Raw genomic sequence first — 25,635 nt, 5'->3', positions numbered from 1 at the left:
AGCAAGAGGGCTTCGTGGCTCTGAGACTCCCCCTGAGGCTTCTTGGGGGGTATAGCCCTTCTGACTGAGAGTGATCCCTGGGTGCAGGAGGTTAGGGGGAGCCACCGCTGAGCCCAACCTGGGACGTGCCTGGTGTGAGGTTCCAGGAGGTGTCTAGAAGCAGGGAAAGTAGAGCTCGGCAGTGAGGGGGGCTGGGGACCCTGGCTGGGGGGCCACAGAGGCCTCAGGAGAGGGCAGAACACAGCAGGGCAAGCTGCATGGTGGAGAACGGAAGAGGAGCTGGGGTGCAGGCTTGGGGACTGCTGGAGCTGCTGCTGGTAGGAGCTGGATCTGGACTGGGTTTTCCTGTGGGTCCCTATATGCAAAGAGGTCCAGGTGGGCTCAGCTGCCAAGAATGGGGTCACAGAATGACTGATGACCTGTGGTCACAGGGTTACCATCATGGTGAGGGTATTGACCCCAGCCAAATTTAGCCCAAAGGACAGTAGGCAGTGTTTGTGTGTGTGTGTGTGTGTGTGTGTGTGTGTGTGTGTGTGTGTGTGTACACAAGGCTTGGTGGGTATGTGCCCATGAATGCCAGAGCGCTAGGCATAGCGAGTATGATTCTGGAATGCTATGTGCCCAGGACTTCCTGGGTGGGACTGTGACCACTGGACTCTCCATGGGGCAAGGACTCGAGTCTGTCTTGGGCACTGCTGAGGCCCGTGCCTAGCCCAGTGGCCAGCACATTGCATCCAGCACGTGTCCTGGTTAAGAGCTTAGGGCACTGTAGCCATCTGGTTACATCTGGTAGGAATCCATCACTCACTACTTACTTCACCTCTCTGTCCCTTGGTTTTATTGCCTAGAAGTTGGGATTCAAAATAGCTCTTTGCCTTCTAGAATTATCGTGAGGGTTAAATAAGAAAAATCCATGTTCTGCTGAGACTGCGTATATGTGTGAGTGAGTGCGTGTGCGCACGTGCATGTGTATGTGGGTGGGCATTTGCTGGCCGTGGTTGTGGGCAGCATCCCACCGGCCAAGGACACGTCCCTGTGCGGCCGCCCTCTTGTGGCTGGGCTCTGTCCAGGGGCTGAAACCAGGGTTTCAGCCCTGTCGGGTGCACGCAGAGCCAAGCCAGGCAAGGGAGCGGTGCCGCTGCTCCGCCCACCCCACCCCCCACCGGCCTCCACTCTGGCCAGGCCGGCATTAAACCAGTGAGATAGGAAATGCCACCCTATCTGGGACAGGGTCTTTAATTAAATGAATTGCCAGCAACATCGTAAAAATGCTGATGGGGTCATAAACGGCGCGGCGGTGATGCTGTTCATCATCCCTTCTGGCTCACCGGGGCCTCACCTGGCCTGGGGGTGGGACTGGGCACGCGGGGCTGAGGCACCCGAGAGCTCTGCAGCCGCCAGGGCCTCTGGCAGGCAGGCTGGCAGGTGGGCAGGCTGGCCAAGGGAGAGGGGAGTGGGGGGAGGGGACACCTTGTATTAAGGGTGCGTGTGTGCAACAATTGCACCACTTGTAGCTTAGTCTGGGTGGTTCCCTGGCCAGGGGTGGCTCAGGAGCTGGCTGGGGCAGTAGGGAGGGGAGGGCAGGCGGCATCCTTCGGCCTGCTGGCCAGTCGGAGTTACCCTTGATCCACGGGCAATGTGAGAATGTGACCCAGCCTGGCCACTGATCGCTGAGTGACCTTGAGCAAGTCTCTCCTTTCTGAGCCCCAGCTTCCTCATTAGGAAGACAGGTAGACCCCCCCACCCCGCCCGCCCATCTGCCCAGAGCCCTCCTGGCCTCCCTCCCACAGCCTCCTGCCCTATAGGAAACGGTGCCAGGGATCCTGTTAGGTCCTTTCGGGCCAGGGCTGCCATAGGCCCTGGCAGGGCTCTGAGCTTGCAGGCTGACCTCCCGCAGAGCAGTGGTGAGGAGACCGGGCCAGCGCCCACTGCCCACCCCTGCCAGGTGAGGCAGGAGGAAGCTTGCCACATACACACCTGTGCACACGCACACGCACGCACACAGCCACTACCACCCCAACCGGAAACACGCCCACAGCAACACACACCGCACCAGCAGAAGATCCCATAGCAGGGGAAAGCCTTCCTTCCCTAGTTCTCTCTGGGCTGTGCGACCACATAATTACCCTGGATTCCATTCTATTTAATTGCAGCTTATTAAATTCTAACCAGCCAATTATCAGCCACAATTACAGCTTAATTCAGGGACACAATAGCTATTTTATCGTTTGTTAATCAAATGCTTATTTAGGCCTCAGCTTGATTAACTATTTCTCTGGCCCAAAGCAAGGCCCTGTGGTAGGAAGGGGCACTGGGAAGAGGCCCCTGGGACCTGTCCCCCCATCACAGCACTCCCTTCCTTGACATCCCACTAGCTTCTAAGTCTCCTTCCCTGGTGGGTTTGGGGACCTTAGTGATGGTAGCAGTGTGACACTGAGTGTGGGCACTGGGTTGAGTTGGAAGACCCAAGTTTGTGTGTTCCTGAACTCAGCACGTGTTTATCAAGCACCTACTATGTGCCAGGCCCAGGGCCAGGTTCTGGGACTGCAGCAGTAACCTGCTGTCATGAAACACTTCAGGGAAGGGGACACGGACAGTAACAAGGAAACAAGTTTCCAAACAAGATGACTTCCGGTAGTGGTGAGTGCTATGAGGAAAATAGCCTGGGAAAGAGATGGGAGGCTAGAAGGGGCAGCTTCAGACACGGTAGCTTGGAGGAGGTAACAGTGCAGCTGAGGCCTGAGGTATTCAAGGGGGCAGCCGTGGAAGAGCAAGGGGCAGCGTGTTGCAGGCAGAAGAAAGAGCAAGTGCAAAGGCCCTGGGGTGAGATAAGCTTGGAGGGCTTGAGAAACAGAGAGCGTCAGCATGTACACAGAGTGACCAGAGGATGGTAGGGTGGTCAGGGCCGGACACTGGTCCAGTCAATGCCCAGAACCCCTGCCCTGTGCCTGGCCCGGGCTGAGAGGTGTCAGGAACCCACTCAGCCCTCTGTGGCTGGATGACTTTACATAAGTCCTGGGCTTGCATTCCCTGTCTGTAGAATGAGGGGCCTGCACAAAGCCCCTGAGCACAGCTCCCAGATGACACGCCTGGTGTGCAGCAGCCGCGGGCAGTACGGCCTGGCCGCCCCAGGTGTTGAGAGTCCCCTACCCCTGCCCGCTCTGTCCTCTGTGGCTCAGCCTGTCCGTGTGTCCTCCTCGTGGTGCCTGTGTCTGTCCTTGTGACCAGGCCCCTGCAGCCCGCTGGGGAAGGGGGTGACTTTCCTGAGATCTTGGGGAGGTGGCCGCTGCCTCTGTGGCACTTCCGCGCAGGCATTGCCGTGGAAACGTGTGTGCGTGCGTGTGTGTGAGTGTGGGCTAGGGTACCAGCCCCCCACCCTGTTACTGCCACCTCACGCACACTCCTAGACCCGAGAGCGTGCAGCTGCATCCTCCCTCGCTCGCTGACCACACACCCACCACCCACCGGGGCAAAAGAGCCTGGCCTCAGACCTGCGCCCCCACCTCCGGGAAGTCCTTGCTATTGGGAGCGACAAGCAGGGACCCCAGAATGAAGGGGACGGGGGGATGGGCCAAGGGGCAGAGCAGGGAAAGAAGAGAGGCCTTGGTGGGCGCCTCCAGCCCCCAGGGAGGGTGGCAGCCTGGTGCAAGGTCAGCATGATGTGCCCCAGATGGGAAAACGGAGGCTTAAGAAACAGCAGCGGGGGGCGGGTGGGGAGGTCCTGCAAAAGCCAAATGAGCCCCAGAAACAGCCGACAGGCAGCACAGAGATTTGTTACATGTTGGATTTGGAAGAACTCTGAGGCACCTACCCCAGCTTGCCCTGGCCCTGTGGCACCCCATAGTCACCTCCAGGCAGGTGCGTGTGTCCGGGTCGCGGCCAGGAACCTCGCGGTTCTTGGTGCAGCTCCCAGGTCTGTTGTCCCGGGGCCTCTGGCCCACCATTCCTCCATGGCCTCCATGGCCCCCACGTCCCGCCGCTGTCTGCACCTCTCTGACAGCAAGCACGGCTTCGTTCCTGCTTACCAGAGCCTCTCAGGGAAGCTCCCTCATCGTGCAGTTGCCCACATTTAAAAACCAATAACTCATGAAGCAATCTCAGGCCGTGAAGGTGCAAATGGGCAGGAGAGCAGAACTCGCCGTTCCCCTGCATGTCCGCGCCCCCCCCCCCCGACCCCGCCACTGTGGCCCTGGCTTTCTGTCCCAGCCGCCTCTGCTGGACCCTGTGCACGTGCTCTGCCTCCTGGGGTCCGGCACAGGTGCTTCAGAAATCAAGTTCCCTTCCCATTGATTTCTTTGATTGCTTGCTGGCTTGCAGGCTTGATTGATGGATGGGAGGGCCAGCAGAGCCGGCTTCCCGTCAGATCTGAGTATGTGTCCTCCACTCCCAGCCCTCTTCTCTGGGCTCTGGGCTCATTCAAGGGGGTGATGGTCACCAGGCATTCAGCAGCCACCTCCTGGGCACTCGCCATGCGTCACATCCCGGTTAGGCTCCAGGGACGTGCAAAGGGATGCCACCATTCAGTCCTGGCCGTCAAGGTGCTAACAGTGGGGAGACAGACTCATGAATGGTGACAATATGAGGTTTGAGGCACTGGGCAAGTTCGGCTGAGCTGTGGGAGCACAGAGGAGGTGTGGCCTACTCTGGCTGGGGGTCAGGGAAACGTTCCAGGGGAGGAAGTATTTGAGCAGACCTCAAAGGATGAGTAGAAGTCCCCCAGGCAGATGGACCTACCAGGCCTTTGGGACTGGCTCAGAAGAGAGAAACGTTCTCTTCCCAGCAGCCCAACCCAAAACCCAGAGTCCCATCTGTTCACGTGGGGTGACCTGAGAACCAGTCAGTGTTGGATGCCCACTTCTGGGGCCAGATATGGGCACAGCCCACCGGGACTGAATGAGCATATGGCCTGAATGGGATGGGGGGAGAGCATCCTGAGCAGAAAACCAGGTACTCTTAGCCAGAAGGTGAGGAAGGCCGAGCCTGGCATGCAGTGTGCACAAGGCCTTGAGGAACTGCAGAGTCAAGGTGCCATCCCGCTGGGCACACTTGGAGGGAGGCCCTAGAGGCAAGGCCTAGGCAGCTCAGGCCCTGGACCAACAGGGCCTCCGTTGCCAGGTGAAGGGCATGGGGCATTAGCCTGAGGCACTCTCTTCTCTCTCCCCCGGGCCTATGAAGCCGGGACGCCCAGGCCCCATGGGGACCTACCAAATGCCAATCTCCGGGCAGGCAGTCTGGGAACATACGTGCCCAGGGGTCAGGGGGCTCAAAGCTGAGTGAACGGGCAGGAAAAGTTCAGGCTGGAGAAAGAGATAGCCACCAGGGCCCCAGCTCCCTCCTCCACCCCATTTCCAATCCAGAATATTTCTCAAGAGCAAAGCAGGGACTTGTGGCTCTGACCACCAGGACTGCTAGGTGCTGTGCTGGGGAAGCAGCACTCACATCTCCCCACGCAATGAGGCCAGATGACACCCTGCCCCCACCCCTCCTACCCCACTCCCAGGGACTCAGTCTTTGCTCAGAAAATACGAGTTCATTAATAATAGCTTGATTAATCACACCTCATATTTTCATGGTGCTTTTAAAAATAAAACACTTGAAAGCACTTTCACACCCACCCTGGGCCTCGGAGTTACACGGGCAGGTCTTATCATCCCAGGCTGCAAGTGAGAAAGGGGGGCTCAGCCTTTGTGGAGCAGCAGGGCAGCAGCGCGTGGCCATGCAGGAGCCCGCTGCCTGCCTACAGCTCAGCCTGCGGGCCTCTCTGCACAACCCCTGGCTCTCCATGCAGGATAAGAGTGAAGTGGCCACCCTTGGCAGATCTGCTGAAATTCAGGGGAGAAGAAGGGGTAGTCATTCAGCCACTCAACAAACACTCCATCAGCATCCTGGGCTTCCGCCCCAAGCAAATACAACAGTGTGCAAACTATTCTGAATGTACCCTGGAGGGAGGCTCTGGGGACAGGGGTGGGCACTGGGGCAAGTGACAGAGAGTGTGGATCCAGGAAGGCAACCCAGAGGAAGTGGCACATTTGCTGAAACTTGAAGGCTGGGTGAGAGTTCCCAGATGGACCTCATGGGGCAGGTCTGCCATGGGGTCCACTCCATCGGATGCTCCCCCATCCACCTCCCCACTGCCCCTCCTGCCTCCCCCCACCTGTTCATGCAGGAAGACCTCATCATTCCCTTCTTGCACACAGCTCTCCAGAGGCTCCCATTGCCATTGCAATAAAATCCCAACTCCTTACTGACCCCTGACCCCAGGTCAGGCCCCTGCTCCCTGTCTCCCATGAGTCTCCCTGCCTCCCCTGCACTTTGGCCATGCTGACCTCCTCGTGGGCCTCACACATGCCTGGCTGCTCTCCGCCGGGTAACCTCTGCTGCTCGCTTTCCCAGACACCCCCTTGCATTGGCTCTGGCATTCAGGGCTCTGCTCAGGCATTGCCTCTGCAGAGAGATCTGCCCCGAGCCCTTCTCCCCTCCAGAGCCCTTGCAGCCACACCCTTTCGGAAATAGCACCCCTTTTATCTGAGTCCTAAGCCTCAGTAACATCTGGAATTCTCGATTTTGTTTTGTTTCTCCAGCTTGGAGAGCAGGGACTGTGTTTGTCTTGCTCACTGTATCCCAGAACAGGTCTGGTACCCCAAAAGTATTTGTTGATTGAATGAATGAATACATTTCAGGTCATGGGAGCACTGTGGGAGGCGAGGGAGTCTGTCCCAGGCTCAGCTCTGGCCAAGCCCCCACCTGCCTGCACGTGCACAAAGATGAACCTATGTGGTCTGCCAGGCCCTTCTCCCTCGTTGTTCATTGTGCAGGAGATGCTGGAGACGGCGACTGCTTGGAAGGTTGCTCCCACCCTTAATAGGGTATCCAGAGCAGGGACGTCAGCGGGAGCTGACAGCCCTCCCGAGACAGCTGGGAGCCAGCTGGCCAGCCCCAGGGCTTACTGGAAGTGGGGTTCATGCTTCGGGGCCTGAGCTGCATGCAGGTGACCAAGAGCCCATTGGGGATCTGCCAGTAAGTGAAAGAGGTTTTCTAACCGATCTCCAGCTGGAACACGTCCTCTGCAAGTGGGAGAGCCAGGCAGTGTGGTTGGTGGACCCTGTGCCGGGCAGCCTTCTGCTGCCCCCGGGAGTCCGTCCGGTAGAGCAGTCCTTCCAGGTGCCTTGCCTCGGCGGCCCCGAGGGGCAGCAGCAACAGGCAGCCCACTCCCAGGCCCCAGTTGCTAACGGTGGCACCAGGCAGCCTTGAGCTGAGCAGCAGCGACCAGGGAGGGATAGGCTGGCTGAAGACAGAGGCCTTAGCTGCCCACTTGTTTCTCCTGTGTAAGAGCTACAGCACCCGTGAGGCCAGGCCCTGGGTGCAGAGGGGGCAAAACGATATGTGCTGTTTCCTGGGAGAGTGAGGAGGGGGGCCGCTCTTTCCAGAGGACGGGGCAGTAGAGCTGGGCCCTGAGGAGAAGGTAGAGAAGTGCTGGCGGGGGGCGGGTGTTGGAGACACAAGACCGTGGGCAGAGACCTAGAGGTGGTGGGGGTGGTGCCTGGGAGGGATCAGTAGGTGTTTCTGCGCAGGAAGGCTAGAGAGCTGTCTGTGCCAGAACAGAAGACTCGGGGATGCCAGCCAAAAGCCCTTGGCCCCATCCTGAAACACCCATGGGAGTCAGGCACACAGTAGAAAGTAGAAGAGGCAGGCCTGGGGTAGGGCAACAGGGAATGGTGGGGTCTGTGGCAAACTAGAGAGCTTGTGCCTTGTGGGAAGGATCACCCATCATTGGGCCCTGAGCATGCACTGCTTGGTGTTATCTTTTTTTTTAGACAAGTACAGGATTCATGTCAAAGAGAAAGATGCTCACTCTAGCGGCCTGTGCTACGGAGGGGGAGAGACCTGCGGCTCATGCTCCACCTTAGTTCAGACAAGAGGCCTAAGTGGGACAGTGAGGGGTCAGGCAGATCACAGGTGCTGACCACAGGGTGGAGCACAAGGCGGGCTCCAGGGCCAGAGGAGGGGAAGCCAGCTCTGGCCACCCAGGAAGCTTCCAGTAGCTCCAAGAGGACATCCAGCGGGGCCTGAATTTACCCCTACCCGTGGCCTTAGAGTGTCCTTGGTAGAGGGCATAGCTGCAGCCTGGAGGGTGCCCCCTGGGTCCACCCGGTAAATGCCTCCCCTCAGGGTGAGGAGGGGAGGCCGCACCAGCATGGCGTGACGGAGGCCCTGGAGAAGTGAGCTATGTCCCTTATTGGTCACAGTACATTTATTTTTCATTAGCAGTTAAATGCAGACATGAGGGATTGCGCTGGGTTCAGCGGGCAGCTGATGTGAGCAGTGCTCAGTGCCGCGATCAATAGGGAGGCTAGAGGGCCACTCACTGTCCGCATCCCCGGCCGGGACCCCTGCCCACCCAGCCCCGAGCCAGCAGGCAGGCACCGTCCATTGCATCGAGCCTCCGCAAGGTGAGGCACAGGGAAGCCCGGAGCCTGCCACTAAGGGGTCCCATCCCCCGCTGGAGCCGCTGACCCCTGCCCCCCAGCCCCCTCCAGGCCCCACTCAGTGGTCAAGCTTGGCCCTCCTCTGGGCAGCTCTGGGGTCTGTGGAGATGGCGTGTCTAGAGAGGCCCCTGGGCCTGCCGGCTCCCCATTCCAGGCCCACACGCAGGAGCCCATGCTCCCGTTCATGGTCCAAATCTTAGGAGGGCTGAGCCTGCCCCAGCCCCGCCCTAGCTGAGTGACAGTGAAGAGCAAGTGTAATCACAAACGTCCTGACACTTTGTGAGTCCAGGGTCTGAGCCAGGGGGTCTGAGGGCCGTGACTTCCCCCGGGAGCTGGGTTTCCATCTCTAAGATGTCTAGGTGTCTCCTCCTCTCTGCCTGCACCCCCACCCTCCTCAGCCTCAAACAGACCCCAGGGGGCACTGGCAGAGCCCCGGAGGTGTATCCGGGGGGCAGGATGGAGAAAAGGGAGCTTTGTTGTCCCAGCTGCAAGTGTGGTTCCTGGGCAGGCTGGCCTTTTGTCTTGGAGCTGAAGGAAAGTGCACGGGCCGCCTCCAAAGAGAGTTCACGAGAGGAAGAGACAAGCCGGGGAGAGGCCATGGTGGGAGGTATGGGGGGGTGATGGCCCTCCTGCAGATGCTGTCTGGCTGAGTCAGAAGTGCCCTCCACCTCCCCCTTTCCCTCCCACACAAGGGCATGACTCCCCACCCCCATCCTGAGGGCAACGCATCGGTGGCTCTGTGCCTCAGCTTCCTCATCAGCCCTCAACCACGAAGACATTGCTATGAAGGCTGCTGAGCTGAGGGAGAGGAACCCTTTTGCCATCAGAAATGCAAAACCACTAGGCCCTGGCAGCAGCCGGCATGGGCTGACCACGCACAGTGCCTTATCTCTTCCTCACAATGGCCCGAAGAGTGGGGTGCTCCCTCCGGCAGGTGGGGAGATGGGTTCGGGGTGGGGTTGTGTGCCTGAAGTCACACCAGGTTTCAGCGTCTCAGCTGGCATTCCCAGGACACCTGCAGGACCAGGCACAGATCCCCTCCCCAAAATCGCAATCTTGGGGTGGAGAGGGCAGACTCCCACCTTGGGAAGAGAGGCCCTGTGCAAACGGCAGAGAAAGGGCAGTGTGGATGCCCTCCGTGCAGAGAGGGAGCCAGGCCTTCTTGGGTTAGAAGCCCTCTGTGGGTTTTGGACTGCCCCCCAAAAATGGTAGACGGTAGAAAACCCAAGAGGCCGACCATGTGAGGCCCCTCCAGACTCTCCCGAGGGGCAGACAGATGACAGAATGGCTAATTCACCCAAGGTCACCGCTAGCAAGGCGCAGCATTGGTCTCTGAAGCCCAGGTTCTTCCCTCTCTACACCCAGAGGCCACTGTTGATTGGAAGAGTGTGTTGTGGGGGAAATCATGGTGGCCCTGAGGGAAGCCAGGCTGTTGGGGGCCTGTTTGGTGGGCAACTGGCCGGAGGCTGAGGGTAGCCCCCTCCATCCTCCCACTCCCTCCCAACTCACCCTTCTCCACCCTCCCAGGGGTCCTGCCGGTGCAACAGACCGTCAGACTGCTGTGGGGGCTTACCTCTGCCAAAGCCTCAGAGCCAATTACCTGTGTCATTAGCAACAAATGACTTGTGGGATGGTTGTGGTTTTCAGTTAAAATTAGAAGGAAGCCCATAGTCAGGTCTCCTTGAAGGGGCAAGACCTGGCCTACATCCCTCAGGCTCCCAGACATGGTCTCCTGGCCCCCACCCGCCCCTCCTCTGGGCCTCTCCCGTAGCACTGCCACCAGCACCCCCTTGTTCCCCCTCGCAGCTGCCCCCTCACCTCCTTCATCCGCATGCTATTTTTCTGAGCACCTCCTACTTCCGGGGGCCAGGAATGCAGATGAACCCAGAATGGCCCCAGAGACAGCCTGGCATGGGAGGAAGGGACCCTGCCCACCTGCCCTGCTGGGGTCCTCTCCTTCCTTCCAGCATTCTCTGGACCTCCTGGGGCAGTGGGCTGCCTCCCCAGGTCCCTGAACTTCTACCTGAGTAACAGTGAGCCCTAACTGCCGCTGTCTGTGGAGGACCCCTGAAGTGCTGGGACTCCCACCCTTGTCTCATTTCACCTCTCCATAGTCTTCAGAGGTGGGTGGGCTCCCCCCATTTTACAGAGGGGACACTGAGGCTCAGGCCTAGATTTGCTGGGCTGCTTTCCCACAGCCCAACCCCAGCCTCTGAATGAGCATGTAGCCCCCAAGGGCCCTGAAAGCCTGGCCGAGGCCCCGGCTCACCTTCCCGCTTTGCCCCCCCGCTGCAGGTGCCCAGCAGAGCGCCACGGTGGCCAACCCGGTACCTGGCACCAACCCAGACCTGCTTCCCCACTTCCTGGTGGAGCCTGAGGATGTGTACATCGTCAAGAACAAACCGGTGCTGCTGGTGTGCAAGGCCATGCCTGCCACGCAGATCTTCTTCAAGTGCAACGGGGAGTGGGTACGCCAGGTGGACCACGTGATAGAGCGCAGCACGGACGACAGCAGTGGTGAGGCCAGGCTGGACGGCCAGGCAGGGCCAGATGAAGGGGAAACGAGTGTCGGCCCCAGGGAAAACGGAGGCCCGGAGAGGGGCTTGCAGTTACCTCTGGCTGCACACATGGGAGCAGGAGGCCGGGATGTCGCCAGCCCCGTGCCCACCGCCCAGCTCCCCAGAAGAGGCAGGACTCCCACACCTGGGACCCCCTGTATATACACCGAGGCCTTCCCCAGGAGGCCCCACCCTCACCAGACCTCACCACTTGGTGGGGGTGTGAGGGAAAAGGAAGCCCCCTACAAGTGCAGAGAGCTGGGCAGCACGGTGGCCTCTCCGTGAGTCCTGCGGGCTATGGCAGCAGGAGGAAAGCAGGACTGAGGCTCCTCAGGGGAGGTGGCGTGGAAACGAAGGGGTTATGAGAGCCGGTCAGAGAGAGGAGAGGGGACCGGCATTCCAGGAAAGGGGCTGGGCGTGAGCAAAGGCTTGGAGTCAGAGGCGAACGTGCTGGTCAGGGTCAGCAAGGGAGGGTATAAGGTGTGCACAGGCAACGGTGGTGCCATCTGGAAGACTCCCCCGTCGGGCTCTGGAGCGCGGCCACAGGCCCATGGGATTTCAAACTGCCGAGTGGCATGGCTAGAGCTATGGGTGACACTTGGGGCCCATGGGGGTGAGGGGACTGATGGAAGGGGCAGACCCAGTGACACTGAGGAGAAGGAGGCAGTGAGACTGAGCTGAGACGCGGAGGGAGGGGTTCCAGGGACAGCAGGCGGACTCAGAAAGTGCCCTTTCCGTGGGACGCCCCATTCTCTGCCCCTCCCCTGGCCTTAGGCAGCAGGTGGGCAATGGGGATGTGAGCAGAGAGCCCTTGCTTGGGTCCCAGCACTCCCCAAGAGCAGGCCTCTCTTCCTCCTCACTAGCTGGACCCAGTTAAGTTTACTTCCTCTCCCTTCACCTTGGCACTCTGTGATGCCCCCACACATGAGGAGCCCTCAGGTTGAGTCCCGAGACACACAGCACACACCCGTGGGGGCACGGCCACCAGTGTGGGGCCTGAGCTGTGGTACGACGAGGACAGGCTGGCCGTGCCCAGGAAAATTCATGCTGTCAAGGCAGGCGAGGGACCTCAGACCCAGAGGGCTGGCCCAAGCCGCCAGGCAGGAGGGTCTGGGTAGCCCAGGAAAGATTCCAGAGGAGGAGTAATTTCCAAGTGGGAGTCTTAAAACCTCCTGGACCGAGCATTTCGCAGGCTGAAGGGCCAGAAGATGCAAATGCAGGAGTGGCGGGCCAGCCTGCCGAGACCCGGGTATGGGCAGAAGGGGCCCCTGGGGGGCAGGCAGCGGGACATAGGGTTGCGACCACACCAGAACCTTGGAGAGTTGGTGCTGGGCAGAGGGGGACTGGAGGAAGGGGCCCTGCCTGGGAGAACTTGGAAGCTCTCACAATAACCGGAACGTGAGCAAAGGTAGCCGTGAGTTGAGGTAGCAGGTGACTTCATCTTCAGAACCAGCCTGTTGTGTTACAGATGGCTCTGACTCATCCAGGGCCCCAAAAGGGTTCCAACCAAACATTCAGGTCCCTGGAAGTCACACCTGACTCTCCCCTAGCAGAGTCAGCAGGGGCTGGGCTCGTTCCCGCCAAGCGCCAGGCTCCCCAGTTCGTGACCCTGCCCAGGCCCCTGAGCCCTGCAGTGCCCTGGCCTACGCACGGCTGCTCCCTGCAGCTTCTTTCTTGCAGTGCTCAGAGGTTCACTCTGTGCCAGGCCTAGGTTAGCCCCCAAGATGATCCCCCACCTTCAGAGCCCACCTTCAGACCCCAGCAGAGGTACCGGAAGCCTCTCTGCCCCTGCTACTTGAGGGCCTGGTGGGAGTGTCTGCCTCCCCTGCCCTGGGCCTCGGTTTCCTCATCTGCAAAATAGGGGTGAGGAGGGTCCCCTTGCAGGTTGGTGGGGGAAGCCATGAGATCTTATACACCCCATGTGAGCCCGGTTCCAGGCCTTTCCTCACTTCCCAGCCCACACCCAGGGCCCAGCACCACTTTGGGGCATGACAAGAGCCCCCACTGCTGTGACAGAGCCCCCAGGAAGAGGACAGGTGAGGAGAAGGAAGCTCTAGTCAGACACCTGCCTTCCCGCATCATTGAGGGCCTGTCTGGAACTTCTTAGAAGGCTCTAGGCCAGTCTCCCGCTGCTCCCAGCCTCCCTTTCCAGGCTTCCCCACACACGCCTCCTTCCAGGCTTCCCCTCCACACTGCCATCAGGAGGTCTGGAATCCAAGGCTTGGCTGAGCCATACATGAGAGCCACCACCCCACACTCCCCAACAGACTCTTCTGGCCTTGCTCCCTTCAAACCAGGCAGAGAGCAGAGCTCATGGGGACAAATCCCTCCCATAATCACTGCGGCCCTTTCCTGCCCCGAGCATACAAACTCAAGCCTCCCATGGCCAGCACATCTGACTTTGTATTGATCTTGTTGATCTCTCAACCCAAAGCCATTGAGTGCTTCGAGAAGAGATAGGCTTCCCTTGCTCACGAACAGATGGCACTGCAGTGGGCAGTGGCGCCATGTGGAAACTCAGACCGAAGACCCTGACGCAGAAACATTCTGTTGTCAGGCAGGTATGGGAAGTCCTAGGCCAGCACAGACCTGCAGCCCCGCCCATTCCTGTGTGGCTGGCTGGGTGGACACCCCCGGAGACAGCATCCCTGGCTTCCCCTCACTTGTCCCCATTCCCCATCCAGAAGGCCAGGAGGAGGGACCAAAGCCTGAAAACCCTCACACCCAAACCTGCTGATGCTATAAAAGTCCAAAATTTGTGAGACCAAGCCTTGGAGTCCCACCTGGGATTGTAATTTATTGTGTGTTAAACAAACTGGTTATTAGAAGCAGATTGGTGAGAAAGTGAGAACCTAAGCCCCACCTTGACCTCAGGTACCCACTCTCCACCCCACTAACCCTCCACCTCCCCAGAATACTCGGCCCACCCACACTGGCACCTCCCCATGTGCCCACAGCATTTACACACCCACTTGCACCCCACACACTCCGGGGCCAGCAGGGACCCTGCCTCCTTCCTCCCCTGGCATCTGCTCAGTGACCTGCAGGGAGGAAGGCACCGTCTTCATGTCAAGGACCAGCAGGGCAGGGTCTGGGTCTCCGTCTGGGTCCATCACCCTCCTGGAGCATGTGGGCCTCAAGGGCGCTGCCTGGATCTGGGACATCATGGACAAACTTGGCCCTCATTCATGGCAGCCGGAAGGAGATGAGGGGGTGGCAGTGGCAGGACAGAGAGGGGAGGAGATGGGGAGAAAGAAATAGGAGTGCTTAAATTTAGTGCTGTTCTCCCCAGACTGAGTTGCCTGAGCTCCCACCACCACCACGGGGGATGCAACCGTCCATCCATCCATAGACCTGTCCACTCCGGAAAAGTACTAAGTTCAGAATGTTCTGAAAGTCTCTTTACCACTAACCCCAGAGGCTTAGAGCAGGAGGGCCCTCCGCCACCCCCAAGTGTATGCAAGGCTCCTTCTCAGTTGCCCCGAGACTCCATATGCTTGACAGGTAGCTGGAACCCAGGCCCTTCTCCTGTGTACAGACCCTGTGAGGGACCCTCGGTTCTCAACCCTCACCCTACCCCCAGAGAATGCACACATTCTTCACCCTCACGAAAAGGGGCGGCAGGCAGTGCCCAGAACAGAGGGAGCTCAGCCATGAGGACCTCGGTCGGAGGTGGACACCGCGCCCCCACCGCCAAGTCTCCTGTGAGACCTCACCGGGGGCAGGGACCAGGGAGAAAAATCTGGGCACCCAGGGTGGGAGCTGGAGAGAGTCATGAGGAGGAGCCCGGGCGGGGGTCGGGGAAGACACGTTTCGGAAGTTGAGAGGGAAAGCAGCCTCCTGGCCTGCCTGCTCAGCTGGGCCGCTGTTCCTCCCGCAGTGCAGCCCTAATTGAATTTCTCCGTTAACAATGGAAACACATTGGTTGCCCGGCCTTACTCCCTTTTTCTGATAAGCCGATGACCCGAGGGAAATTGGGGTCAGGAGAAGGAGAAATTGGAAACAGTCTTTTCTCACTGCTGGGGACACTGGTTTTGGCCAAGGGCCAGGGGAACGGAAGACGGCTGGTATCTCCCCTTCTGGGTCCTCCACCAGGGGGATCTTGGCGCCCCATTTTCTGGGTCCAGGTATGGCAGAGGGTAGGAGGGCTCAGTCTGTCCCTGAGAGGGGTCCCTTCAGCCCAGCCCAGTCAGGGTAGAGAGGGTCCCAGATACCCATCACCAGCCAGCTTCACCTCTGCAGACTGCCCCCCCATGCCCCAACCCCCCACCGTTTCTCCGGTGAAATGGGCAGGGTGAACCCTGAACACACTCTGGATTCAGACAACCCTGAAGCAGCTACAGCAAGTCTCCGTCTCTCTAAGCCTCTGTTTCCTTATCCATAGAGTGAGAACAATACCATCCAAGGGAGTAGATTGAAGAAAATAAGCCAGCATGTGGGAAACCCTGGCTAAGCCCCAGGGGTCTATTATCATACTACATAATCGCAGTAATTATATTGTTAATAGCTGTTATTATATTATCACATGTCAGAATCTACCTGCTAACCCCCAGGGAGGCGAACCAGATCCTTCCTCACCTTTTTTTAACCACAAAGTCCCCAGAGCTCTCCTAGCTGCCCCACCCCTTCTGCCTTGGGTCCTTGAAGACCAGCCCCTGTAGCCCAGAACTCCTCTCTGCTGTAGTCTCTGAAACAACAGGAAGCCCATTTAGAGACATTTCTGTGGCTCCAGGGAGACAGGCGTTGGGTAACAAAGTATAATGAATGGAAGTGCTAAGGACTGGCTCCTGGCCTTCAGGAGATCTAAATGGAGTACCCCGCAGCAGGGCTCCCCCAGAGTTCCTTCCAGGCTGAGGGTTGCCCCCGGGGTCCACTCTCCTTCTGAGCAGAGAGTAGCCGTGGTGGTGGAGGGACTCCCTCACATCTGGGCGGCAACAACCGTGTGAGACTTGGCACAACCAGGACCCTGGCTACCCACCCCTCCTGCCCCCCAGGGCTGCCCGCCATGGAGGTCCGCATCAACGTCTCGAGGCAGCAGGTGGAGAAGGTGTTCGGGCTGGAGGAGTACTGGTGCCAGTGTGTGGCGTGGAGCTCCTCAGGCACCACCAAGAGTCAGAAGGCCTACATCCGCATTGCCTGTGAGTCCAGGGCTTGGCCCTTGGTCAGGGGTGGACGGAGGGTATCACCAGGGGTAAGGGTCTGGTCAAAAAACCTCAGATCCTGCCTTGATGGGTGGAGAAAATGCCTCTGCACACTGCCCAGCCACCCCCATGTCCCCCTAGTCACTTGGCACTTTCTCCTGCCATGTGCCACGGCCCCTGCGGGACCAGGGGCCAGGGCCAGCCAGGCTGAGCCGGCAAGAAACACTCAGGCTGGAGGACACTCTTGCCCTTCTCCCAGATTTGCGCAAGAACTTCGAGCAGGAGCCGCTGGCCAAGGAGGTGTCGCTGGAGCAGGGCATCGTGCTGCCCTGCCGCCCACCAGAGGGCATCCCCCCGGCTGAGGTGAGAGGGGCTCTGGTGCCCGCTCCACAGGTGGGTAGGGTGCCCAGGTCTCGGGTCCTGCCTGCCCTGACACCCCCAGGGGCTACTCTCGCTCCAGGTAGGGCCAGCACGGGCGGGCAGTGCAGTGGCATGGCTCCCTCCCCCAGGTGGAGTGGCTCCGGAACGAGGACCTGGTGGACCCGTCCCTGGACCCCAATGTGTACATCACAAGGGGAGCACAGCCTGGTGGTGCGGCAGGCCCGCCTGGCCGACACGGCCAACTACACCTGCGTGGCCAAGAACATCGTAGCGCGTCGCCGCAGCACCTCAGCTGCTGTCATCGTCTACGGTGGGCCCCAGTGCTGGTGGGGCAGAGGGGCTCCCAGGCACAGGGAGATGGGGCGACGATGTGTGGGTGGCTCCCCATGGAGCCAGGGCCCGGTGGACCAGGCTGTGGCCTCGCTGGGAAGGCCAGGGAGAGGGCTTGAGGGGTGTGTCTGGGCAGAGGTGTGGGACAGGGTGGCAGTCCTCTGTGGCAGACTAGCCCTTGGGTTACCTATGGGCCAGGGACATAGTCCAGATGGAGATGAGGGCACAGGACGGGAGTCTAGGGAAGGTGGAAGATCACAGCCCATGCTCCTGTGTCCCAGGTGTGGGAAGTTGAGTGTTCCAGGCACCCCAGGAGCAGGCAGAGGGGGGCGGGTGCAGCAGTTGCCCTCATGAAAGACTGGGGTCCGGGCCGGAGGAGCACGGGAGCTGCAGCTAGGGCTGGCTGCCCGGAGTGCTTGCAGAGCCTGCTGGGAGAGCCCGGAGCGCTTGCAGAGCCTGCTGGGAGAAGGGGCTGTGGAGCGGGTACTGCCAGGCCCTGGGGCTCCCTCCAGGGTTTCTCTACCAGCACAGCCACAGCCCGCCCCTTTCCAGCTCACAGCCCCTCTGCCTCCCGCCCTGGCCCCTGGGCCAGCGTGTCTGAGGAAGCCCCCGCTCCCTGACCCCAGTCCTTCTCTGTCCGGCCAGTGAACGGTGGGTGGTCGACGTGGACCGAGTGGTCCGTCTGCAGCGCCAGCTGTGGGCGCGGCTGGCAGAAACGGAGCCGGAGCTGCACCAACCCGGCGCCTCTCAACGGGGGTGCCTTCTGTGAGGGGCAGAATGTCCAGAAAACAGCCTGCGCCACCCTGTGCCCAGGTACCAGCGGCCGCTGCCTCCCGCATCGCTCCTCACCACGCCATCTCCGTGCCCTGGCTCCATTGTGCCCACCAGCCTGCCCCCCATGGCTCCATCCCACCCGCCCCCACGCAAGGCCAGGCTCAGTCCAAGGCTGGGATGGGGTTTAGTGTGATTGGAAACAGGGCTTGGTCTGTGTCCAGGCTAGGCCTTGGCAGAGGTACTGAGTCACAGAGTCTCAGGTACAGACAGTGTGGGGCAGGGGCAGGGCACCGCCTGAGGCTGCAGAACCACCTATGCCTGAATCACAGGGTCAGCGTGGAACCAAGTTCCCTTGCTGCCCCAGGGCCAGGACAGCCCGGTAGTGTGGATAGAGCAAAGCAGGCCCGGCATCATCGTGCCTCCCGTCATTAGCATGCGTCATTCGGACCAGTGGACACCAGAGGGTGTGCTCCTTACCACAGCATTGCACCTAGGTCTGGATGCCCAGCAGGGCCGTGCTGGCAAACTGCCGAGGCTGCTGCCCGGGCTGACCGCACCACCTCTTCTCTGTTCCTGTCTGTCTCTCGTCTAGTGGATGGCAGCTGGAGCCCATGGAGCAAGTGGTCGGCCTGTGGGCTCGACTGCACCCACTGGCGGAGTCGTGAGTGTTCTGACCCAGCACCCCGCAATGGAGGCGAGGAGTGCCAGGGCACTGACCTGGATACCCGAAACTGTACCAGTGACCTCTGTGTGCACAGTGAGTCTGCTCTGCCCCAGGAGTCCTCTTGATTTTGCCAGGATTGGCCCTGACCAGCCCCAGGGACCAGTCCCCTGCCACAGGCTGTACCCACTCCAAAGTTTAGGACCCTCGGGAACTCCCCATCCCTTACATACCCACACATGTGCCCGTGTATACCCCAATACCTCCCCCACCTCTCCTGAAACATGCATACATGTGAACCTCTCCCATGTACCCCAGGTTCCTGGATTCCACTCCTTTCTTGCAGTTTCACCTCCACGCGGTCCCCCAAGTGCACACACAAGTCCTATGGGGACACCGGGCTTGTGAGGCCTGTTAATTACAAGGCCATAACTAACAATTAAAGATCTCTGTTGGATTTTTTTTCTCTAGAACACACCCTCCCCCATTCTTTCAATTAAAAACCTAATTATCTGTGTCAATTCCTTTCTGATGGACATTTCTTCCATTATGCAGAGCCCTTCTTAAATCAATATAGCTTCCTCCAGGCAGTCAATCACCCCCTCCCCAGCCCGGCCTCAGGCCTGGGGAGGCAGACAAGGAGAAAAGCCCTGGCACCCCTCCTTCTGGCCCAGGGACGTGGCTATGAATCAGATTAGCGGACACCCCCCCAGTAAGTAGAGCCCCTACTTTGGGGATCCCAGGAGCTTCCGCCAGCCCCAGCTGCCCTGGGCCCCAGAAGAGTAGGTTCAGCCTAGCAGCCCACTAGGGCTGTCTGGGGAAGCGTCTGTCTCCCTCCTCCTCCATCCTTCAGTAGCAGCAACCTCAGACTGAATGAGCAGTGAGAGATGTGATTTGCCCAGAGTGACACAGCAAGGTGGTGGCAGATGCAGGTTTGAGATGCACACATGCTGACTCCATGCTCCCTGCCACCAGCATCCGCAGCCCCGCTAGTGCTGATGCCCAAGGAGTGAGCGCCTCATCCTCCTGGGGTGTAGACCGCTGACCTCTCCTTCCCGGCCTCCTGCACCCTGCCCCTCCCAAGGCCGCGCTCTTTCCCGCAGCTGCTTCCGGGCCCGAGGACGTGGCCCTCTACGTGGGCCTCATTGCTGTGGCTGTGTGCCTTCTCCTGCTGCTGCTCGTCCTCATCCTCGTTTATTGCCGCAAGAAGGAAGGGCTAGACTCAGACGTGGCCGACTCGTCCATCCTCACCTCAGGCTTCCAGCCCGTCAGCATCAAACCCAGCAAAGCAGGTGGGGTGCCCCCTTGCTCCCAGCATTCCTGCCGGGCCCCCACACCAAGAGCTGCCCAACAGGTCACGTCCGTGCCACCCCCTGAGTCTGTCTTTACCCTTGCAGACAATCCCCATCTGCTCACCATCCAGCCAGACCTCAGCACCACCACCACCACCTGCCAGGGCAGTCTGTGTCCCCGGCAGGACGGGCCAAGCCCCAAGTTCCAGCTCGCCAATGGGCACCTGCTCAGCCCGCTGGGTGGTGGGCGCCACACGCTGCACCACAGCTCGCCCACCTCTGAGGCCGAGGACTTCGTCTCCCGCCTCTCTACCCAGAACTACTTCCGCTCCCTGCCCCGCGGCACCAGCAACATGACCTATGGGACCTTCAACTTCCTCGGGGGCCGGCTGATGATCCCTAATACAGGTGGGAAGGACCCCAGAGTGCCCCGGGGAGCTCTAAGAGGCAGAACTAGCCTTTGTGTCCCTCCTAGAGGAGGATGGGACAGCTCTGATGTTTTTCCTGGGCTGCTCAGACTCACCCCAAGTGCTGAGCCAGACCAGCAAGGAAAGGGGAGAGTTTTGGAGAGAATCCAGTCTTGGCTGGCAGTGGGGCCAGCACTGAGGCCATGGCCAGAGTGTCTCCCTTCTGTTACCTAAGGGCACAGGACTACTGTCCATTCATTTACACAGTCAGCCAGTCTGTGTGTGCCGGACTCTGTGTTGGGCCCTGGGCCCAGAGGTAGGACAGGTACCAGCCCCAAGGAGCCGGCAAACTAGTGGAGAGGTGGCAGAGGACAAATGCCTGGCCAGGGGGCCGCTCCACCCACCACCTCACGGAAACCCTCTGACAGGGTCCGTGATAGGGAACCCACAGACCCTTTCCATAGTCAACTTTTGAGGAAGCACGGCAGCCTCTGACGTCCCCACCCTGAAAGTCTCTATTCCCTCAGCTCCGATGACCCCACATGCCCCTGAGTTTCTTACCCCTCTCCAGCTGCTCTGGCGCCTGTGCCCTAACTGTAGGTGTTCCTCAGCGCTCCCTCCTGGCACCCTCTCGCAGAGCAATCTCGCCTACTCCGTGGCTTTAATCGCCATGTCTGTGCAGATCACTCCCACTCCTCCATCCCCAGCCACATTTCTCCCGGGCGACGGAATCATACACCCAGCTGCCTCCTGGGCAGCTCCATCTGGATGTCTCACAGCACCTCAGATTCCTGGTGCCTAAAACAGCACTGTCTCCCACCCTCCCCCAGAACCTCCTGCTTCCTGGCTTTCCCCACCTCAGGGACAACGGAGTCAAGTTGCTCAAGCCAGAAACTGGAGGTCACCTTGGCCTCCTCCTCTTTTTCAGTTGCCCCCCTCACCTCCACAACAACTTTCGTCAGGCACACACCAGTCCTGTCATTCTTCCTCCGCAAATGCTCCTGGTTCTTCTCTGCCCCACTGCCTTTTCTGGCTCAGGCCACCATACCTACCTCTCATCTGGTTCAAGGCATCACCCACTCCCCAGTGAAGCCAGACTTAATCATGTCCCTCCCCTTCTTGAGCCCTTTTCTGGGCTCCCCAATGCCCCCCACACAGCCCACGTGACAAGACCACAATGACCTGTCTGTCCCTTGCCGGCCAGCTACAGTGGCCTTTACCCCCCATGCACTCTTTTCCTGCCCATGGCCGTCACGATGGACTCTCGGCACTCCAAACACCATGCTGCCCTTCGCACACACGGGTCCCTCTGCCCCCATTCACTGACTCATCTGCTACTTCTCATTCAGGTCTTGGCCTGGCTGCTCTCCCTCTCTGTGCCTCATGTCCCCCTCACGGGGCTGCTTGGATGATGTGAGATGGTCCGTGTCGAGCTCTTAGGAAGGGGCAGGCGCACAGTGGGTGCCCAGAGACCATCAGCCTTTCGGGCCCCCGCTGTCCCCCAGCACCCTTTACTACCAACCACTTGTCTCTCTGCCCATCGGGCTGAGTGCCTCAGGAGAGCAGGGCCCCTGGTTTTCCCTCACTGTGCTGAGTACTGGACCTGAGCACCCACCGAAAGTATAGCCCCGCCACGGAGAGCTGTCACACACGGATCTCTGCAGCCAGTACCGGGAGGCGACACAGAGCTGACGGAGGGAGGGTAGCTGTAAATATGCCATCAGTGGCTTCCCTCTCCTGGCCTTCAGTTTCAGGGCAGTGGTGATATTCCAACCAGCCCACCTCAGAGCTCACTCTGGAGCATAAATGTAAGCTTTTGGATTTGGTGGGATAAAGTCATCGAATTCCTTCCCCTCCCCAGTCACGTGCCTCTGAGGTCCCTCTGATGTAGGTGCCCCTGTCCTAAAAGAGCAGCAAGGTGGAGCAGGACCACTCCTTGCCGTCCCCCGAGGGGCTCTGCAGCCCCTGTCCCACTGCCTCTCCCTGAAACCACTCCTCACTGAGCAGTCACTTCTGATGCTGCCCTACAAGACGCTGGGACAGAGCCGAATCCGCCAGACAAGAGGACATGTGTGCAATGGCTCCCAAACCAGGGAGGGCTACCAAAGCCAGCAAGGTTGTTAAAGGCCGGCCCTACTTGCAGGGGCCACTACCAAACGAGGAGCAAAGTCATGGTGGCTGAGAATGGCTATCCCCAAAGATGGCCAGGGCCAATGGGGAGGAGGAAAGCTTGAGCAGAGCAGGGGGGGCAGGGCACTCAGGCAGGGGTGTGCTCAAGAGAGGGGCTGAGGAAGCTACTGGAAAGGCAGTTGGGGCCAGAGGTGAAGGGCCTTAAGTGCCAGGCCAGGGAGCTGGACCTTATGCTGGAGGCAGGGAAGGTTTGAAGCAGGGTGTGCCCTGGCCCCACCCAGTGCCTTTTGGGTGATAGGTCAGCTAGGTACAGCATACCTGGCACCTTTTGTTCCAGAGTTTTCTATGCTGAGGATAACTAGGCATGCTTTTCCCACCTGAGTTTCCTTAGCCTCTCTTGGGGTCACTAGGACTCTGTTTCATGTGGGTAGATGGACAGCCTGGCAGTCCCTATGGCACCTCTGTCCCCTAGTCCAGGCTGGCACTGCTCAGTCCTCAGAGGGAGGCTCCTGGGTGTTTGGTGTCTTTGCAGCCCTGGTAAACCCCAGCCCTCCTCCCACTTTGTCACAGGGATCAGCCTCCTCATCCCCCCAGATGCCATACCCCGAGGAAAGATCTACGAGATCTACCTCACGCTGCACAAGCCAGAGGACGTGAGGTGTGGGCGCGGGCCCTGTTGCTGGGGCTGGGCGGGTCCTGCCCTCTGCCTTTAGTCACCATGACACTCCCTACCCATCCACTGTCAGACTTGGTCTGGCACAGCCCTAAGGAGGGCAGGGAAGAACTGCCCATAAGCTGCACCCAGCCCTGAGGCCCCAACCGTGGGGTGCCACTGCCCTGCCCCAGCCGACTCTCAGGACAGCCCACTGACGCCTTTCCCTCCCCACCCATATTTCCCCACTTGAGGTTGCCCCTAGCCGGCTGTCAGACCCTGCTGAGTCCCATCGTTAGCTGCGGGCCCCCTGGAGTCCTGCTCACCCGGCCGGTCATTCTCGTCATGGACCACTGTGGGGAGCCCTGCCCGGAGAGCTGGAGCCTGCGCCTCAAAAAGCAGTCATGTGAGGGCAGCTGGGAGGTGAGCAGGAATGGCCCTGAGCCCACCCACCTGAGCACAGAGGGGTTCCGAGTGGAGCCGAGGCTTCCCACCTGGCCCCGGAGCCACCCTGTCCGCAGGCTGGGCTGCTCCTCAGAGCTGACCCATCAGGCCGTTGCCCGCAGGATGTGCTGCACCTGGGCGAGGAGGCCCCGTGCCACCTCTACTACTGCCAGCTGGAGGCCGGCGCCTGCTATGTCTTCACTGAGCAGCTGGGCCGCTTTGCCCTGGTGGGAGAAGCCCTCAGCGTGACCGCAACCAAGCGCCTCAAGCTGCTTCTGTTTGCCCCCGTGGCCTGCACCTCCCTCGAGTACAACATCCGAGTCTACTGCCTACACGACACCCACGACGCACTCAAGGTACCGCTGCGCACCCCCCCCACCCCCGCCCCCGCCACGGGGAGGCCGCACCACCACTGGCACTGAGGGCTGACCACCCCTTTCCTTCTGGGAGGGGGCGGCCGTGGGGAAGGGGGCTCCAGGCCCCAGGCTCAGCTGGCCACCTGGGCTGTGCTGCAGGAGGTGGTACAGCTGGAGAAGCAGCTGGGGGGACAGCTGATCCAGGAGCCTCGAGTCCTGCACTTCAAGGACAGTTACCACAACCTGCGCTTGTCCATCCACGATGTGCCCAGCTCCCTGTGGAAGAGCAAGCTCCTCGTCAGCTACCAGGTGAGGGTGCTCAGGGTGCCTGGAGTGGGCACAGCCAAGGCCAGGCACACCTGACAGAGCCTCTCTGCCCAACCCCCTCAGGAGATCCCCTTTTATCATATCTGGAATGGCACGCAGCAGTTCTTGCACTGCACCTTCACCTTGGAGCGCGTCAGCCCCAGCACCAGTGACCTGGCCTGCAAGGTGTGGGTGTGGCAGGTGGAAGGCGATGGGCAGAGCTTCAATATCAACTTCAACATCACCAAGGTGGGCAGAAGGGGTCATCAGCACTGCAGAAATGTGCCTCCCTCCTACCCAGCACACACTGGGCCTATCCTGCCACCAAGCCCACCTCCTCCTAGAAACTGCTTAGCAGCTTCCTCCAAGTCTCCGTGGAGAGAGGTGCAGATGCAAACAGACAGATGCAGACAGATGCAATCGCAATCTGACGGGGTGGAGATTGAAGAGGATGTGAGAGCAGCAGGTGGGAGAGACAGAGCCTGGGGGCCCTGGAGTTTCTAGGAGGAGGAACTCTGCACAATGCCTTGAAGGCTGAGTAAGAGACAGACAGTAATGAGGGAAAGGGGGCTTCTGGCAGTGGGAACTGAGTGGGGAGGACAAAGAGGAGCACAGTGAGTTCAGAGTGGTCAGTAGGGGCGACTTGGGGAGGGGTGATGGCGAGAGAGGAGGAGAATGAGGTTAGACAGCTCCTCTGCTCACTGGCTGTGTGACTTTGGGCAGGTCACCATACCTCTGAGCCTTGAGACCTTCTAAGCTCTAGTGAACAGGGTTCTGGCATACCAGGGGTGCCCAGGAAATAGTGCCCATGCTCCCCCCATGCTCTGAGGTGGTTTGGGTGCTCCCCCAGCAGGAGGTGGCAGTGGACCTGGGCCATAAAAGTTCTAACAGGCACTTCCCTTCCCCCGCCCCCACCTCCAGGACACAAGATTTGCTGAGCTGCTGGCTCTGGAGAGTGAAGGGGGGGTCCCAGCCCTAGTGGGCCCCAGTGCCTTCAAGATCCCCTTCCTCATTCGGCAGAAGATCATTACCAGCCTCGACCCGCCCTGTAGCCGGGGTGCCGACTGGCGGACTCTGGCCCAGAAACTCCACCTGGACAGGTGGGTGGGAGATGGGCAGGGAGGGGCTGCAAAGGCCTGCTACAGTCCGTCCCGGTGGGGGAGGATGGGTGGGGTGGATAGGAAGCTCGATGGGGCTTGCACCCCACCCACCAGCAGCCAGGGTGTCTGGTGCACTTGGCCAAGGGGAGGTCCTGCCCTTGGGTGCACTGAGAGGCAGAAGGGTGCAGCCTGGGGTGAGGCAGGGCTGCTGACTGGCTCCTGTCCCCTCCCTTCCACAGCCATCTCAGCTTCTTTGCCTCCAAGCCCAGCCCCACAGCCATGATTCTCAACCTGTGGGAGGCGCGGCACTTCCCCAATGGCAACCTCAGCCAGCTGGCTGCAGCAGTAGCCGGACTGGGCCAGCCAGACGCTGGCCTCTTCACGGTGTCAGAGGCGGAGTGCTGAGGCCGGCCAGGCCTACAACGCCTACACTCTCACCAGCTTTGGCACCCACCAGGGACGGGCAGAAGCCAGATGGGGCCCTTCCCGCACACTCGGGGAGCTGTGTGGACAGGCCCCCTCCTGGTACACACTGTCCCTTAACACTGGCCCTTCAGACCCTGCCCACACTTCTGCCCCACTGAGGCCTGCCTGGCCAGGCTGGCACTGCCACCTGC

At 60.0% G+C, this 25,635-nt stretch overlaps 1 protein-coding gene across 1 annotated transcript in view; it reads left to right on the top strand.

Annotated features, from left to right (window-relative positions):
- The window catches only part of UNC5A (unc-5 netrin receptor A), a 59,951-nt gene extending 34,501 nt beyond the window's left edge, over window positions 1-25,450 (top strand). The window contains 15 exon segments of the mRNA XM_027606667.2: window positions 10,782-11,003; window positions 16,039-16,182; window positions 16,445-16,548; window positions 16,695-16,760; window positions 16,762-16,876; window positions 18,263-18,427; window positions 19,435-19,623; window positions 19,729-20,031; window positions 22,731-22,818; window positions 23,067-23,235; window positions 23,379-23,612; window positions 23,772-23,921; window positions 24,003-24,167; window positions 24,840-25,018; window positions 25,258-25,450. Coding sequence (XP_027462468.1) covers window positions 10,782-11,003; window positions 16,039-16,182; window positions 16,445-16,548; window positions 16,695-16,760; window positions 16,762-16,876; window positions 18,263-18,427; window positions 19,435-19,623; window positions 19,729-20,031; window positions 22,731-22,818; window positions 23,067-23,235; window positions 23,379-23,612; window positions 23,772-23,921; window positions 24,003-24,167; window positions 24,840-25,018; window positions 25,258-25,423 — 2,459 coding nt within the window. The 3' untranslated portion in view covers window positions 25,424-25,450.
- The last annotated feature ends 185 nt before the right edge of the window (window positions 25,451-25,635 follow it).

This window comes from Zalophus californianus, chromosome 5 (assembly GCF_009762305.2).
Source record: "Zalophus californianus isolate mZalCal1 chromosome 5, mZalCal1.pri.v2, whole genome shotgun sequence".
Taxonomy (NCBI): domain Eukaryota; kingdom Metazoa; phylum Chordata; class Mammalia; order Carnivora; family Otariidae; genus Zalophus; species Zalophus californianus.
The sequence above is the reverse complement of the archived record's forward strand: the minus strand, read 5'-3'. Positions and strand labels throughout refer to the sequence as shown.